This window comes from Lactuca saligna, chromosome 8 (assembly GCF_052625555.1).
Source record: "Lactuca saligna cultivar CGN05327 chromosome 8, ASM5262555v1, whole genome shotgun sequence".
Lineage (NCBI taxonomy): Eukaryota > Viridiplantae > Streptophyta > Magnoliopsida > Asterales > Asteraceae > Lactuca > Lactuca saligna.
This window is the reverse complement of record NC_136424.1, coordinates 112,406,718-112,421,643: the sequence shown is the minus strand read 5'-3', so window position 1 is coordinate 112,421,643 and position 14,926 is coordinate 112,406,718. Positions and strand designations below refer to the sequence as shown.

The window sequence follows — 14,926 nt, the reverse complement described above, 5'->3', positions numbered from 1 at the left end:
AAGAGTCATAAAGATATCTAGCATCTTACATGCACAATCCAATGGGTCGGCATTGATGCCTTCGACCCACAAGCACAGTGAGAAGACTCACTTCTCAGTTGATACACAAATGTTACTGCTCTCACTGCTAGAAATATCGATGTTATGCACCACATATACGGTTATACCAAATAATCCATTAGCTCTTCTTCCAAAACTAGGTGTTTGACCAAAAGTCAACACAAGTCAAAATTCGATAGTCAAAGTCAACGGTCAATGTTGACTTTAGCCAACTGTCACGCCATGGCCATCCATGACCACGACGCGGCCCTCGTATATCGAAATAGTTAGGTTTTTCGCAGTCATCACACCGTGGCGAGCTAAGGCCATGTTGCGGTTGTTGGGTTTCCGACAACTTAATGGGTTAAGCTGTTTTCTTGATCTCAAGAGCTCCAAAGGTCAGATCTAGTTCAAAACATGGTCTAGAAGGATAAAGTTTCCAATTTTACCCATTAAGACCACCCAAAATGTCAAGATCTCAAACCCTAGGTTCCAAAAAGGCTAAACAAGACACGGATTCATTCATTAAGCACTTATTCCAAAAAGTCCTTAAGCCAATAACTCCATAAGGGTTTATAGCACCAAGACTAACATAAAAGTTTGTGCTTCATATACATACATGTCCAATGCATGTCTTGAAGCCATAATTAGTCAAAATAAGGGGTTTTGATAATAATCTCATGTATGGCTCAAAAACTCAACTATACTTCAAATCCAAACCAACAATCATACCAAAAGTTACAGAGATTCATAAAGTTGCAAACTTTTGAGATCTCACAACTCCAACTAACAAGAACATGAAGATTAATGGATAAAATTCAAGATCTAGCAACCTATCATGATAAAACAAATCGAGTCTTGGACACTACAAGGTCTAGAAGAGTGCTAGGACGAAGGATTGAGAATTGCTTGCTAAATCTTAGCTCACTTGTTCCTCTTTTTTCCTTCAAGGACTTCAAAGAACACCAAAAAGGGTTTCAAAAATGGAGGAAGGAGATTAGGATTTCTTCAGATCTTAGGAGGCTGATGGAGACTAAGGATGAGTAAACCCTAGCCTCCTCATTCCTTTAAATAGGGAGCAAACCCAGAAAATAGGGTGTTCCATCAGCCAGCTGCCACGATGTGTCCATTTACTGCCACGTCATGGCGGCATAAATGAAACACAAGTTTAAAGCTTGCCTTGCCACGTCATGGTGGTGCCCCCACCACGTCGTGGAAACCCTAAAATGCCACAAAAAAAAACTTAAAGTACCTCAAGATCCGGGCGTTACAAATACATGGCTAGATACCTAACTCATACACAAAAACATCTAGTGACTACGTTTTATCTAAAACTGACAAAATTGCTACTTGATTCTCACATTTTAATTCATCCTTTGCTTAAAAGAAGCAAGAGATTATGTTTTCACTTACAAGCCCCATTGTCAAATCAGGATTTTGTCATACAAAAAAAGTCACATATACAACAATAAAAAGTAAATTGTATCCATAATAATCCTATCATATATGGGAGGTAAATCGCAAAACACCAACAACCAAGGAAGTGTCCTGATACTTCACTTTCCTCTTAGAGTCGGAGGCTCGATGAGAATAAATAGGGATGTATTGAACCAAATGGTGTGTGACGCCAACTTTAATATCATGCTAAATTTATGTGAAGCTCAATATTGTCTCTTCAAAAGAGTCAATGTAGAAAGAAAGGAAACCCCAACATATATAGACTTATTGAACTGTATCGCACCGATGTGGGATACAGTTAACAGACCTCACGGGGGCAAGTCTCATTCAACAATATTCACATTGATCAGTGAATAAGAATAACCTATTATATGTTACTTCGCTTTTAGAACCCCACTCCATGGTTTTTAGGGTTATTTTATATAATGGGGATGAGTAGTAAATTCATATTACGTCCAAAAGATCCAAACTACTATGTGTCCTTGCATATTTCACTTTGTTGATGAAGCCAAAATTAGAAATTGTCCTATTTATATCATACTCAAACCTAATGTAATATTTGCCAAACCCAATACAAAACTCTCATATAATGCCATATAACTAACAAAACAAAGGATGTCAAATGACCAAACTCATTTGTATATCTTCCTTGTCATCGTGTGATGTGTCTACCAACCTAAACACTACAAATCTAAGCAACAAATTCATTTTAAGGGCATACACAAAAATATCATATGATTATCTAAAACTAAAGTAAATGGATTTCAGCATATTTAATTTTTTAAAAACTAAATTCCAAACAAAAAAAACAAATAATAATAATAGTAATAACGATGACAACGACGACGTTAAGACTAAGGGTATGGTCACATCCAACCTACCGAAAAAGTGATGTCACCTCATCGTGATGTTAGCTCCACTACCAACCCACTAACCCTTGGAAATAGCTACCACTTCACATATTTTTTTACATTATTAGATTAAATTAAAAAAATAATTCAAATAAAACACATATTAAAAACATTAAATTAAAACACGTTACAATAATTTTAAAACACACAAATTTAAATCCTAAAATACTTTTAAAAAAAAAACCTAAATTAATTAAAAAAAACACACAACATAACAACTAAAACATAAATATTAGAACCTAATCGTCATATTTAGCACGGACACATTGTTGGATTTTTAGAAATGTCGCAAGGTTTTCCGGGTCGAGATCCGGTTGGGGCTTCGTATTTATGATTTGAAGATCGGTAAGAGCAATTTTTTGACGACGAGCTTCCTCCGTTGATTGGTATTTTTTCTCTAGAAAACTTAGAGTTTTATCTATGGATTCCACAAGCCGAACGTTGCTAGTAGCGGTTGCTTGCCCGCTTGAAGACGTCGCCCGTTTTGTTATGTCCCTTCCCGATGGTCGACGGAGTTGGACTTCAGGTGGACCCTCTCCATCGGCAACATCGACATCATCATTGAGGTCTAGCCCAAAATCCGCGTCCGAATCAGAAGTTATTGGTCTTTTGTTGGAGCCGGTGGTCGAGTCCGAATGCGATGTCTCTAGATTAAGGACCCATTTTGGACCGTTGCGGCAAACTTCCCACGCTTTTTGGTGACCAAATGGTTTACCATTGTTGGTTACTTTGAATTGGTAGCACACGGTTGATAAAATGTTGAAATCGTTGGAACCACTTTTATGCATATTTTTTAGATTTTCAAATATGTCATTAAACTTTGTGCAAATCGCACGAAGATCATGTCATTTTCCGTTGACCGTGTCGTTCGACCGATCCGTTTTCCTTCCAAGTAGCGCGTGAAAGTGATCCGAAACATGATTCCAAAAACTTTCTCCAGATTGCGCGTTGCCTCTTCTCGAGTCACGGTATATGAAAATCCAAGTTTTTGCTAAAGCTTCTTCCTCTTTTTTGTTCCAAACCGTTGCTTTTTTTCCCCTTTTGCTTTTGGTTGCCTTCTTCGAGATTGTTGTGGTGTTTCATGGATTGGTTCATCGTCGTTGTCAAAGCTCACAGTTTGGGATTGAGATAATGCAACTTGAAATGATTCTGTTTGGAACTGTGGCGAAGTTTGTTGTTGAAAACCTTGGAATTAGGGAATGAATTGAGGTTGAGTGAATTGTTGTTGTGATTGTTGTTGTTGGAAGAATTGTGGATTGTATGGAATGTTTGATAAAGTTTTAGGAGTGGGTGGGGTATTTTTGTGTGAATCGATTTTTGGAAGAAAAGAGAAAGAAAGTAGGAGAACTTTTTTGATTTAGAAGTGCAAAATGAAGATTTGAAGTGTATTGTGTGTGTGTGTGTGTGTGTGTGTATATATATATATATATATATATATAGAGAGAGAGAGAGAGAGAGAAAAGATGTTATTTAAATTTTTTTTAAAAAAAATTAACTCCTAAACAGTCGAAAAATGACCGATACACTCTCTCTCCAGTTTCAATTGGTCGTCTTCGTCCGTGGTAGAGGCTACGCCACAAGACACCAACACGCACCTGGGATGGTGTTCAGGCGTAGGTGACCTTGCCACATCACCCCTACTTGTAGAAAAATCTCACCTTACCGCAAAGCCTAATGTTTTGCTAAGAATTAATGCTGTGGTTAACAAATATAAGACTGTTCTTGTTTTGATAATAATTATCTTTGACTCTTCTCTTATCAATTATCGTTTACTTTCTTGATGTTTAGAAAATGTCAGCATGTTTTTAACGTCAGAATTATTTTATTTAGTTACCGCCATCAATATGGTAGGATGGTGATCACTTATCCTTTAAAAGCTCCAAACATTGTAGATGAGACCAAAATTAAAAATCATCACGTCAACATCAGTCTAGATCCTAAAGTAATATGGGCCAAACAAAATACATAACTCTCACATAATGCAATACATAACTAACAAAACAACGATGCCTAAATAACCAAACCAAACCTATCTTCATACCTTCCTTGTCATTTGGTTGATGATGTGTCTAGCAACCTAAACACCATAAATCTAAGCAACACTTTTGTGTTGGAAACTAAAGTAAATAACCCAACTTTTTCAGATATTAATCTATAGATAACGACAATCTTATGAAGTTACAATAGACAAACTATCAGCATATAATTTTAATGATGGTAACTTTATGGAATATAGCAATTTATTGTGATAATAGTAGACTACCAAAATCTTTGTATAAATCGAGTTTATATTACATGGTTCATAACAAGAGGAAAAATTATACATGAATCGAGGGAGCTTCACCTTTGATGGAAGAAAAAATGACATAAAATGTTTGCGAAAACCTATTTGCAAAACTAGAAAACAATCGAATTTCATGAAAAAAATAATTAAAAAAAAAAAAAATCAAGATCTCTTGACAACAGCAGTTGCAAAGTGTGGATGATGATTGAATTCGAAAGAAACCTTAAGTGATGGATCAAGAGACCCTAACCGACTTACAAGATTAAGAGCAATACCATTGTGTTCTGCGACTTGCTCTATGTGTCTTAGTTCTGTCAGCTTGTTTTTGTCATTGACGAAACTACCCCTCAGTTCCTTTGCAATCCTCTGGGCTTCTTTGAAGTAATTGCACATGATGAGGGTCTGTCAAGGAAGAAAGAAGCATTTAATGATAAAATTAAACTAAACAATTGTTATATTTTAAAAAAAATTAAAAACTTGTAATAAGTGGGACCCACATCGAATTGTGAATGGGCAGTGTAGTCTCTAAAAGTGTAGTATGAGACGTGATCAGGAATGCAAGCTTTTTGTAACAGCTCAAAATGCTGAATAAATCTCTGAAAATACAATATATATATATATAAAAAAATGTGTATTTAGTGATTCCATCATTAAAAATAAAATTAAAATTATTTAAAAACTTTGAGTTACCTCTTGCTCGCTATTGAATGGTCCCCGACACTGAAAAACTCCATGTTCATTTCTCAAAGCAGAAATCATCTAACAAAAAAAAGTAAAAAAAATAAAAATGTGAATAATTTGCAAATAAAAATGTATAAAAGCCAAGAAAAATGTGTTACCAATGTGAGGCCTTCAGCAAGATATATTTGGCACTGAAGCAACAAAACTGCAGGTGGGATTGCAGGTTCCCTTGCCACATCCTTCATAGACTCCCTTTTCTTCTTTCCTTTTCGCTTAGCTGGCATATCAATTCAATTCTTAATAAGTTTCCAAAGATAAAGAGAAATAAAAATTTAAAAAAAAATGTTGTTTAACCAAAAATAATAGAGTAATACTCACCGGTTTCACTGTTTGTGATCATTCTGAGATGCATTTTTTCACCGAGTTTGATCAAGATAACATATATATACCAATAAACCATGCAGTATTCACTAGGGGCATAAAGCTCCAATTCAAATCCCAATATGAGGAAACGAAAAGCTATCCAATAGGTTTGTTCCTCAACCCAATTAAGGATGTTTTTGTAAATCTTCATGCATAAATTCTACAAAACATATTTTTTTTTTTTTTAAAAAAAAAACAGTTATAACAATAAAGTGACATTGAATTGGATGTATAAATAAGCAAAATGACAAAACTAATAACACATACTTCATCAAGTGATGTACTTGAGCTTTCTTCAAACTCCTTTCTAAGAGCAATCTCTAGCTATTGGAGTAAAAAATAAAATCATAAGCCAAAATCATGATTGTTGTAATAAAGGTTATTAACGATGAAGAGGCATTCTCTTTCGAAAATAAATTAATGAGTAAGTTACAACTTTGGTCCCTGAGTTTAGCACTTTTTTCGGTTTTGGTTTGCAATTTTGGTCATTATTTTGTTGTTTCCCTGAATCATTAAATCTAACTACGCCAGCTGGTGATTTATTTAAAATTGACCAGTTTGACCTCATGCCAAAACTGAAAATTCTATATATATACAACAGGGACCATATTTGTAACTTTCTCTAAATTTTACTGTTAAACTATTTGCTAACTTATGACACATTTTATTTTAATCATCTTAAAAAGTAAAAGTTTTTAAATTATTGTACATTTAAAATGATCATTCTGTCCTTGGCCCACTCACATGTTATGTTCATATTTTTTTTCTTGACTTTTGTAAATACTAATCTCTTAAATATATGACAAAACTTTAAACTTCAATACAAGTTCAAATATTGTAATGTTTAAGAATTTGTAATGTTGTAATGTTTTCATATACTGATCACAAACCAAACCCATTTTTATGAAAAGTAAGAATAACTAATTTTTGCAAATTAATCATAAAACGTTAAACCAATACTCAGATCTGTAATTAATTATTTAATGTAGAAGAAAAAAGGTGGATGTAACATTATATTTGTCACTTAATTAAATATCAACATCATACTGTAAATGATAATTATTGATTATACTTACACACCTGCATGTGTATGATACGCCAATCTTGTAAAACTTTCCCAAGTTGACGTCTTTGCCATGCAGCATTTGTACACAAAATTTTAAGCAAAGTTATCGCCAACTTTTTCAAGAAAAAAGCAATAATCATATGTTAGGATGATTAAGTAAACACGTATACACCATGGAATAGATTTTCAAAATGTTAATAATAATAAAAAGTATAATCCATATGAAAATATTCACCTGACAAAGATGTACAAAAGACTCGTTTTTCTGTATATCAAGGTTTTTTGCAAGTTCTGGTATTGCAGCAGCTTTACAAATCATAGTGAAGATAGGATCACGCCCAAACAGTTTCCCATCTTGAACTAGTAGAAGCTGTTCATTAGTTTCAGAATGAGAATTAAAAAAAGTAAAAAAAAAAATAAATATATAACTTGATCATTATCGTATTTGAGGACATAATGTCATATATAGATTTTTTTTTTACTTTGATATGAATGCCATTAAGGAGACATTTGTTTAGCATAATGTTTTTGGAAGGAAATATCATGCCCTTGGTTAGGGTATTTTGGTCTTTTAACAAAAAAGGAAGATTGGCAAAATATACAACTTTATAAAATCTTTAAATAGAGGAACTAAAATATCATAGCTACCTGTAAATGAGATCTAGCAACTAAATCAGGTTGCAACTTCTGAAACTCTACAACAAATCGCAAAGCACCTTCATGCAATGGGTCTATGGGATGTGAACAGACAATATCTAAATCATGAAGGAGCTTTTGAAAATATTCAACAGCCTGTAAAAAGTTAATAAAGTATTTAGAACTTTAGAAAAAGTAAAATAGAAATAAAAAGGTCTTTTCTTATTGCATACTTTCTTCCAGCAAAAAACTTTGATTGCACGGGGAGGTGTTGGAGCAGATAATCTACTGTTTAAAGTGGAATCAAATCCGATTGGTTGACAACCAGAAGCAGTAGTACTATCTTCAGATTCCATTCCATCCTCCCACATTCCATTCCGGTTGTTTGCCCTTAAAAATTCTTCTGTTTTAAGAATGCTATCAAGCTCTAGTAAGCAAGAAGCTATATGTTTTCTTGCTAATTCCAATCCTCTTCCTTGGGGTCGCCTCAAACATAACAAGACATGGTAAAAATGCTGAACTCAAACAAAATGAAATTCATGTTACTAGATTGTCATATATTATAAATAACACTTATAACTTGTATTAAGTGCATATTCCTTTTTTGTATATATCAGAAACTCACAAGATCCATGAAAAAAAAAACAAAAAAAAAAAAAAAAAAAAAAAAAAAAAAAACACAGGGTAAGACCTTACGAAAGCGCAAACGACATAACACAGCTTTGCAATATCCTTCTTCAAGATCAAGATTTGTTTGTAATGGCTCTATGTCTGCAATACAAGTAATTTCTTGAAATTCCAATACAAAAATCAAGAAAGCAAACAATATACCAACAACAATAATACCCAAGTCCAACAGGAAGCTAGTACCTAGACTACTCGTATACTAACAGTCTACTACCATGATAAAAACAGACAACATATAAACATGCATAAAAAAATAAAGTATACCTAGTTTTGAATAAACCCACCTTCTATCGATCTTTTCTTATGTGACGGAGCTTTACAAGCATGTAATTGACGAGAAATGGTTTCTTCTAGAACATTTAGCATGGATAAGCATTTTTCATCTCCATCTCTTTTCAATGGAAGACCGGATGTGATAGTAAACAGATCTTCTTCCTGAAATAAAAGTAAAAAAGAATAATGTAACATGAAAAATATAAATAAACAAGTTTTTTTTTGGAAATCCCTCACCTCATGTGTGCGTGAATCAGAAACAGCTGAAATAACCGCATTGCATGTTGAACGAATTACTGTGCAGTAAGAATGAAGCAATGCATGTGATGGTGTTCTATCAGGTCTCAAAAGATAAATGCAAGAAAAAATAGTTTGTGCCAGTGAATGACCCTTGTGCCAAGTCGCCTGCCAAACAATTAGAAGACCAAAATACCCTCGTTATATGAATTAGCTATAGATCACATGATGAAAGCAGCAGGAGTTGGAATAGTAAAAAGTACCTCACATGAAAGCATATGATCCATGACATCGATCATACAATGAACATCTACAGTTTTGTTAAAGCTCAAGGGGATAGGTGCAGCACCATCTTCAATGGCTTCATCAACCGAATAATATCTACAAACAATGCCTGAATCCATCTTTGGGTCCATTATCTAATAAAAGTAGATATAATCATGAATCATTATCAAAGCAATCACACAAAAGAAAATCAAAGCAAGTAGGAAAACTCAGTGCATAATCTCAAATACTGAAGATAGGAAACATTAACAAAGAGATATATCATACATATATGTAATGGAAATACTACAATAGTAATGAGCCATTACCTCCAAAGCAGACATGGCTGCAAAAAGATTAAAATTATCTCCATGAATGAGTTCTCCATCTTGAAGATCTGTTGATGTGCCAAAATGCTTCAATTAGTTATTTGCAATCGTTCTTCTTAATGTAAGCAATAAAAATCCAAGCCTCACATATACATAAACCTATCTTCACTCGAAACAACCTTATGTTTATGACGACTGTGATGATACAGAAATTTTGGTTACTAACTTGGATACCTGATACAGAATTACACTTCCAAACTTAAGTCAGCTACGTCGAAAAGAGGTATAATTCATCTCAATCGATAAAATCAATAACTGAAACAAAGTAACCATCCAAAATACATGACCGTTATGAACCCCCTATCACTCATCATTATTCATTAGTGATTGTACGTTGTTCAAGCCTATGTCTATAGTTGTTCCTCGTGTTGAAACGCAAACCTAGGGTTTCGAGAAGAGGTTCGATTATTACCATTACAAGCCGAATCGAGAAGGGAGGCTACGTCGGCCCAAACAGTCTGCTCGCCGGACGGTATTGATGGATTGAGAACAGGTACAGACGTCTGTTCATGGTTTTCGGATTCTTGTTCTTCAACTCCGTTATTGATATTTTCCTCCATTTCTACAATCACAAACGAAGAAGCAGCAAATCTCTGGGTATCGAAAGCTGCCTGTGTGTTCTTCGAGCTGTGTAGTTCCAAAACTTGTTTTCAAATGAGAATGTTTGCTTGCGATCGAGTCGGGTAGGGCATCTGAATATGGGTCGGATCTGAATCGAGTTCAAGCCACCGGGTGCATACACACAAATCGCAAATTATCGCAAAATGATTTATATCTATTTTTATAAATTTATTTCGAAAATTTATTTATTTATTTTTAACCGTTAACACCTACCTTTTAAATCTACTCATAAATCAAAATCATCCAACTCAAGCCCTTAACTCCTTCAAAAAGAAACATTTTTTACCCAAACGATCACTTTACATAGTATGAAACTTTTACTATTTAGGTTCCATAAATACTTCATGAAATTCTATTTTCCATAAATTATTGAGATCTTTTTATGTATAGCATGTGGTTTTATCTTTTTTAAACCATATCCTTAAGGCTTCAATTAGGGTGGCTATAATAAGGTAACACAACATCACTTGTAAAACAAGGCAAAAATGTCTTTGTATATTTACCACATTGTGAACCATCTTTATATGAATTTTATCTAAGCAAGAATACTCCTTATAAAAATATATTTGTTTTGTTCAATGTTGTTGTTGATATGTAGATACTTGCAAATGGTGGTTGTACTTCACAAAAAGGATTGGTTCTAAATAGTATTGGTTCTAAATAGTATTGTATGTAATCAGTCAAGCTAAACTTTTTTGCTTAGGCTTAATAAAGTGGCTCAGCAAACTAACATAGACTCAACGAACACTGCACCGTGGACACTGCAACAAGTCGAGGAGAGAGAAAGGGCCATTGTTTTATAAATTCAAATTTCTTTCCAGCCCAATTCCAATCTCAACCCCAATTTCAATCCCTATTTAAATTTAAAAATGATTTCAATATTTCAACTCATTTACACAAATGACTATAAGAATATTAGAGTAAAACAACACAAACAAAATAAACATCAATGTCTTGATTTTTCATTGCTTTATGATCATACAAAAATATAAAAATATAATTTGTGTCTAAACCAAGCTATAACGAAATTTTGCATAATACAAATATTTAAAATCAGTTACAACCGTTACGTCGACGATACTCATACAATATAATTACAACAATATAATGTGCCAATGCACCCATCACAACAAACACATGAAATATTTGATGACTATGCCCAACTAAATCAAACCAACCAGGCTTCCACTTCTCAGGTACCCGAGTAGCATAAAACATAGCCCCTATCAGATACGAAAAAGCCATAGCAGATTCAAACCCTAAAGTAATATTCCTCTGAGGCACGTTCCAATTGACAATGGTAGCATGGATCATAGGGATTACCCCAAAAAGACCCATTGCCACAAAAATTATTGTCCGAATGAATCGGTATTTCCCACGTGTTCGTTTAGGGGAAAGAAGTATAATGACTGCTAAAATACCAAGTATGGATATTGTTGTAAGGTAGACGTATTGCCATATGGTATCGCACTGAAAGAGGTAATATATTGGAGGGAAAAATGAGGTGATAATCATAACTGCTATTCCAACGTAGTCTAACTGACTCAGCAGACAGTTTAAGTGTTGTGAGTGACAAGAGAACAGGTGGCATAAGCTACTTGATACGAAGCAAAACATTGAACCACATAAAAATATAAATAATGGCCAACGTGGTGTGTCTATTAGCGCTGGTGGTGTACCCGTATCCGATGGAAAAACCCTAGAAAAAAATAACATATTATAATAAAAACAATACTTTTATTTGGGAATAAATATCTTGAAATTTGATTAATGGTTAATTAAATGTCTAGATTATGATATGTATTTAAGCCGAATAATAATTAGTAAGTACCATTTGGAAAGGTTAATGAAGTCGGCCACTTGATAAAATTCTGTCAAGTTTGCAACTGTGAGTATCAAGAACGCAACAAATCCAATCACGTGACTGCATATACAAAATTTAATGTAGTTATTATCAACGAAAAAATGTGTGGGCTGTATCATATAGTGTAAAAAAACAGAGAAAATATTATATGTATTGATAATGTTACAACGATTTATATTGGTTTTTTATTCTAAAATATTAAATCGAAACTTGAAATAAAAATTGACAGGTTGAATATAGGTGGGTGTTGCAACTTGCACCAACCTTACCCCAAAATTTGTTGATTTTTTTTGTTCCTTCTAGAGATAATAAAATTATGGGAAAATCTCACATGATCCGATTGTATGTACACATTCTGATGTATACAGGTTATATAGATAGTTTTAAGATAATTCATCCAAAAAAAATGAAATCATACGGGAATTTTTCATGATCTTGATGATATATACAGTATACAGTATACACGCTTTGATTAAATCGAGGGAGAGAATCAACTTATCCTTTAAAATCGCAACCTGAGAATTTAGATCGATCCACACACGCGTTCGAGAAGAGATTACGAACTTTTCCCCTAAAATTAGTAGTAAAACTCGAAGATAACGTAACATATTTAGGGATCATCTATCGATGAAAGAGAAAATCATGACGTTTTTTTTTCCTAAATTCAGCAGCAATATTCGAACAAAACTACGGAATGATTGTAACATGTATATGTCAAATCATATCATGACAACGAGAAATGAGAAAATTACGAACTATTTCCCTAATTAATGGAGAAAATCGAAATGGAAAAATGTCAGATCGAGAGAGTGAGAAGATGAGAGCACTTACGTCCAGATATTAAGAGATTCATTGTGGCATAAGAACAAGGAAACGAAGGCGTGATTAAGAGACCATTCAGCTCTGTAGTAATTCAAGATGTACTCATTATCCTTCATATATTCCGGCAGTTCTTCATACCTCAGCAATGGAAACTTGTTCCTCCCCTTCTTTTCTGTCGGGCTTGAGTTCAGAAACTCTGTTTCATCCATGTCTCGCTTTTCACTTTTCCCCCTTCTTCACTTTCTCATGTATAGTGTGATTTGCGAGCTCCAAAAATGGGGAATCAAAGTATCAAATTTAAGATATTTTGCGATCCTCCCTCCAAAATAAATGTACACACCAACTATGTATGTTGTACTATATCTTACGAAGTTCTATTTTATAATTATAAAATTGAAACTTGTTTATAACAACTTATAAATCGTTAAGAGTCATACCTAACAAAGTGGTATGGATTTTATTTGTGTAAAATATTTTGTGAAAGTAGCTCTATGCTTTTGAAAGTTAATCAAAGGATATAAGTTTGGCGTTTTTGGAACGTAGCTTTTGAAATCTTTAACCATTTAGCCTATATGAAAAAAACTTGAAATAAAAGGTTACATAATGAACTTTTAGTTTTTATTTTAATTAAAATGATATGAATCCAACTGCTAGTTCTAAATGTCGTTTGGAGGCATTTAGGTTGTGTTTAGTTTTGGAAAAAAAATAATTTTCAGTTCTCTCGGAAAAGTTTACAACAAATATGAGTTTTCATTTTCAGATTTCAATGAAAATTTCAAAAAACATGTTTGGTTAAAACTTTTCGGTTCACATTTTCCATTGTTATTTTAAATAACGGAATGGTTAGGTAGGGAAAGTAGGGTGGGGAGGGCCTAGCCGCCTAGGTAGGTTGGGTGTGGGTGGGTAGGTGTAGCATAGCCAAGGTGTGGGTGCAATCCCATAGATTAGGGTTTTACTCAAACAGTACCTACTCGCCGAGTCAGTCTACCGACTCGTCGAGTAGGTCACTTAAAATGTCTGCGGGTCCCGACTCTTCTCGACAAGTTGGGCTTCCAACTCGTCGAGTTCCAGAGAAAAACATAAACATAAAAAATACTTTGAATTAAGTGCGTATCAGGAATCGGGTGCTACACCTTAACCCCTTGAATGAGGAGATCTAACACTAGAATGATCAAGGTAACTGTTGGATTAGTGTCTAAGTCCATAACTATTTTGGTATGTACTTGACCCGATGGTGCATGGTCCTTTTGGGTTGCCTTCACCAAAGCAACTTGATTGGAGAAATGAATAAAGAGAGAAAGGATAATATGATTTATTAATATGTTATAGGAATAATATATTAAAGGAGAAATCATATTTGTTTAATTAATATTGGTCAATAATTAATTAAGAATTAGTTTTGTGATCAAATGTAATTAATTAAACTAGAGGGGCTGATTTGTAATTATGTGATAGTTACAAAATAAGGTAAGGATTATCTTATTTATATGGTGGACGAATTAAAGGTTGGAAAGCCTTAGAATTCGAGTATGATAAGGATTCAAGGATTATCTTATTGGTTGCTTAATGGATAATCAACTAGATAAAGATAATGACTGAAACCCTATCTCTACACCTATATAAACACTCCTAGGGTCATGAATTCGTGAATCCCTTCCCAAGAGGTCCTAGATACGAATTCTAACCTCTCACCTCTTTCTTTATACCTTCTCCATTTGTTTATGGTGTTTGTGAGCCATTAGAGGAGTGACACTTGTGACTCTAAGCATTCCAAAGTCAATCCAAGGTGGAATTGGGATTGTTATTGCTACATAACAATCAAGGTATGATCTTAAACCTAATTACATATTAATATGATTACTTGTATGCTAGAATTAGGGTTTATAGTCTTGGATTCAAAGCATGTACAATAGAGAAACCTAGATCCAAGCATTAGGGTTTGTATGAGCACATAGGATGTCTTATGACCAAAACCCATCAGTGGTATCAGAGACTAGCTTGGTTTCAATTGTATTGATGCATTGTATAACTGGAAAATCGTTTTTTTGGGCTTTATGGCTGAGGAACTCGGCGAGTACAGTGTGGTACTCGGCGAGTTCGAGCGTCAGATAATGCTTATCTCGGGATTTCTTGCTGTTTTTGCATTTGGATAGTTACCTTATCATATTAGATCAATATAAATCCGATTTTATGATATATATATGACTATATTCTTGATCTAATTAAAGATAATTATCAATTAACAAGATAATTGTTTCCTTATAAGATAAT

General features: G+C 33.9%; 2 protein-coding genes across 3 annotated transcripts; both read right to left on the bottom strand.

Annotated features, from left to right (window-relative positions):
• Positions 1-4,647: 4,647 nt before the first annotated feature.
• On the bottom strand, positions 4,648-10,028 carry MAK10 (MAK10 homolog). 2 transcript variants are annotated; one of them, XM_078970641.1, is made up of 16 exons: positions 9,761-10,024; positions 9,289-9,356; positions 8,959-9,114; positions 8,696-8,863; positions 8,470-8,620; positions 8,190-8,269; positions 7,732-8,013; positions 7,511-7,654; positions 7,098-7,232; positions 6,877-6,975; positions 6,064-6,120; positions 5,752-5,956; positions 5,532-5,650; positions 5,383-5,451; positions 5,190-5,288; positions 4,648-5,094 (listed from the first exon to the last, which is right to left on the bottom strand). In XM_078970641.1, the coding sequence occupies exons 1-16, from the start codon at positions 9,906-9,908 to the stop codon at positions 4,855-4,857; spliced, it is 2,220 nt and encodes a 739-aa protein (XP_078826767.1). In that variant the 5' UTR covers positions 9,909-10,024; the 3' UTR covers positions 4,648-4,854. The 2 variants fall into 2 exon arrangements, with proteins under 2 accessions (XP_078826767.1, XP_078826768.1); XM_078970642.1 differs by lacking the exon at positions 5,190-5,288 and having other exon boundaries at positions 9,761-10,028.
• Positions 10,029-10,909: 881 nt separating this feature from the next.
• Positions 10,910-13,031, bottom strand: LOC145013037 (heptahelical transmembrane protein 1-like). Its single transcript, XM_078971838.1, has 3 exons — positions 12,665-13,031; positions 11,801-11,893; positions 10,910-11,668 (listed from the first exon to the last, which is right to left on the bottom strand). Exons 1-3 carry the CDS (start codon positions 12,862-12,864, stop codon positions 11,023-11,025), a joined length of 939 nt encoding a protein of 312 aa, XP_078827964.1. The 5' UTR covers positions 12,865-13,031; the 3' UTR covers positions 10,910-11,022.
• Positions 13,032-14,926: the final 1,895 nt, after the last annotated feature.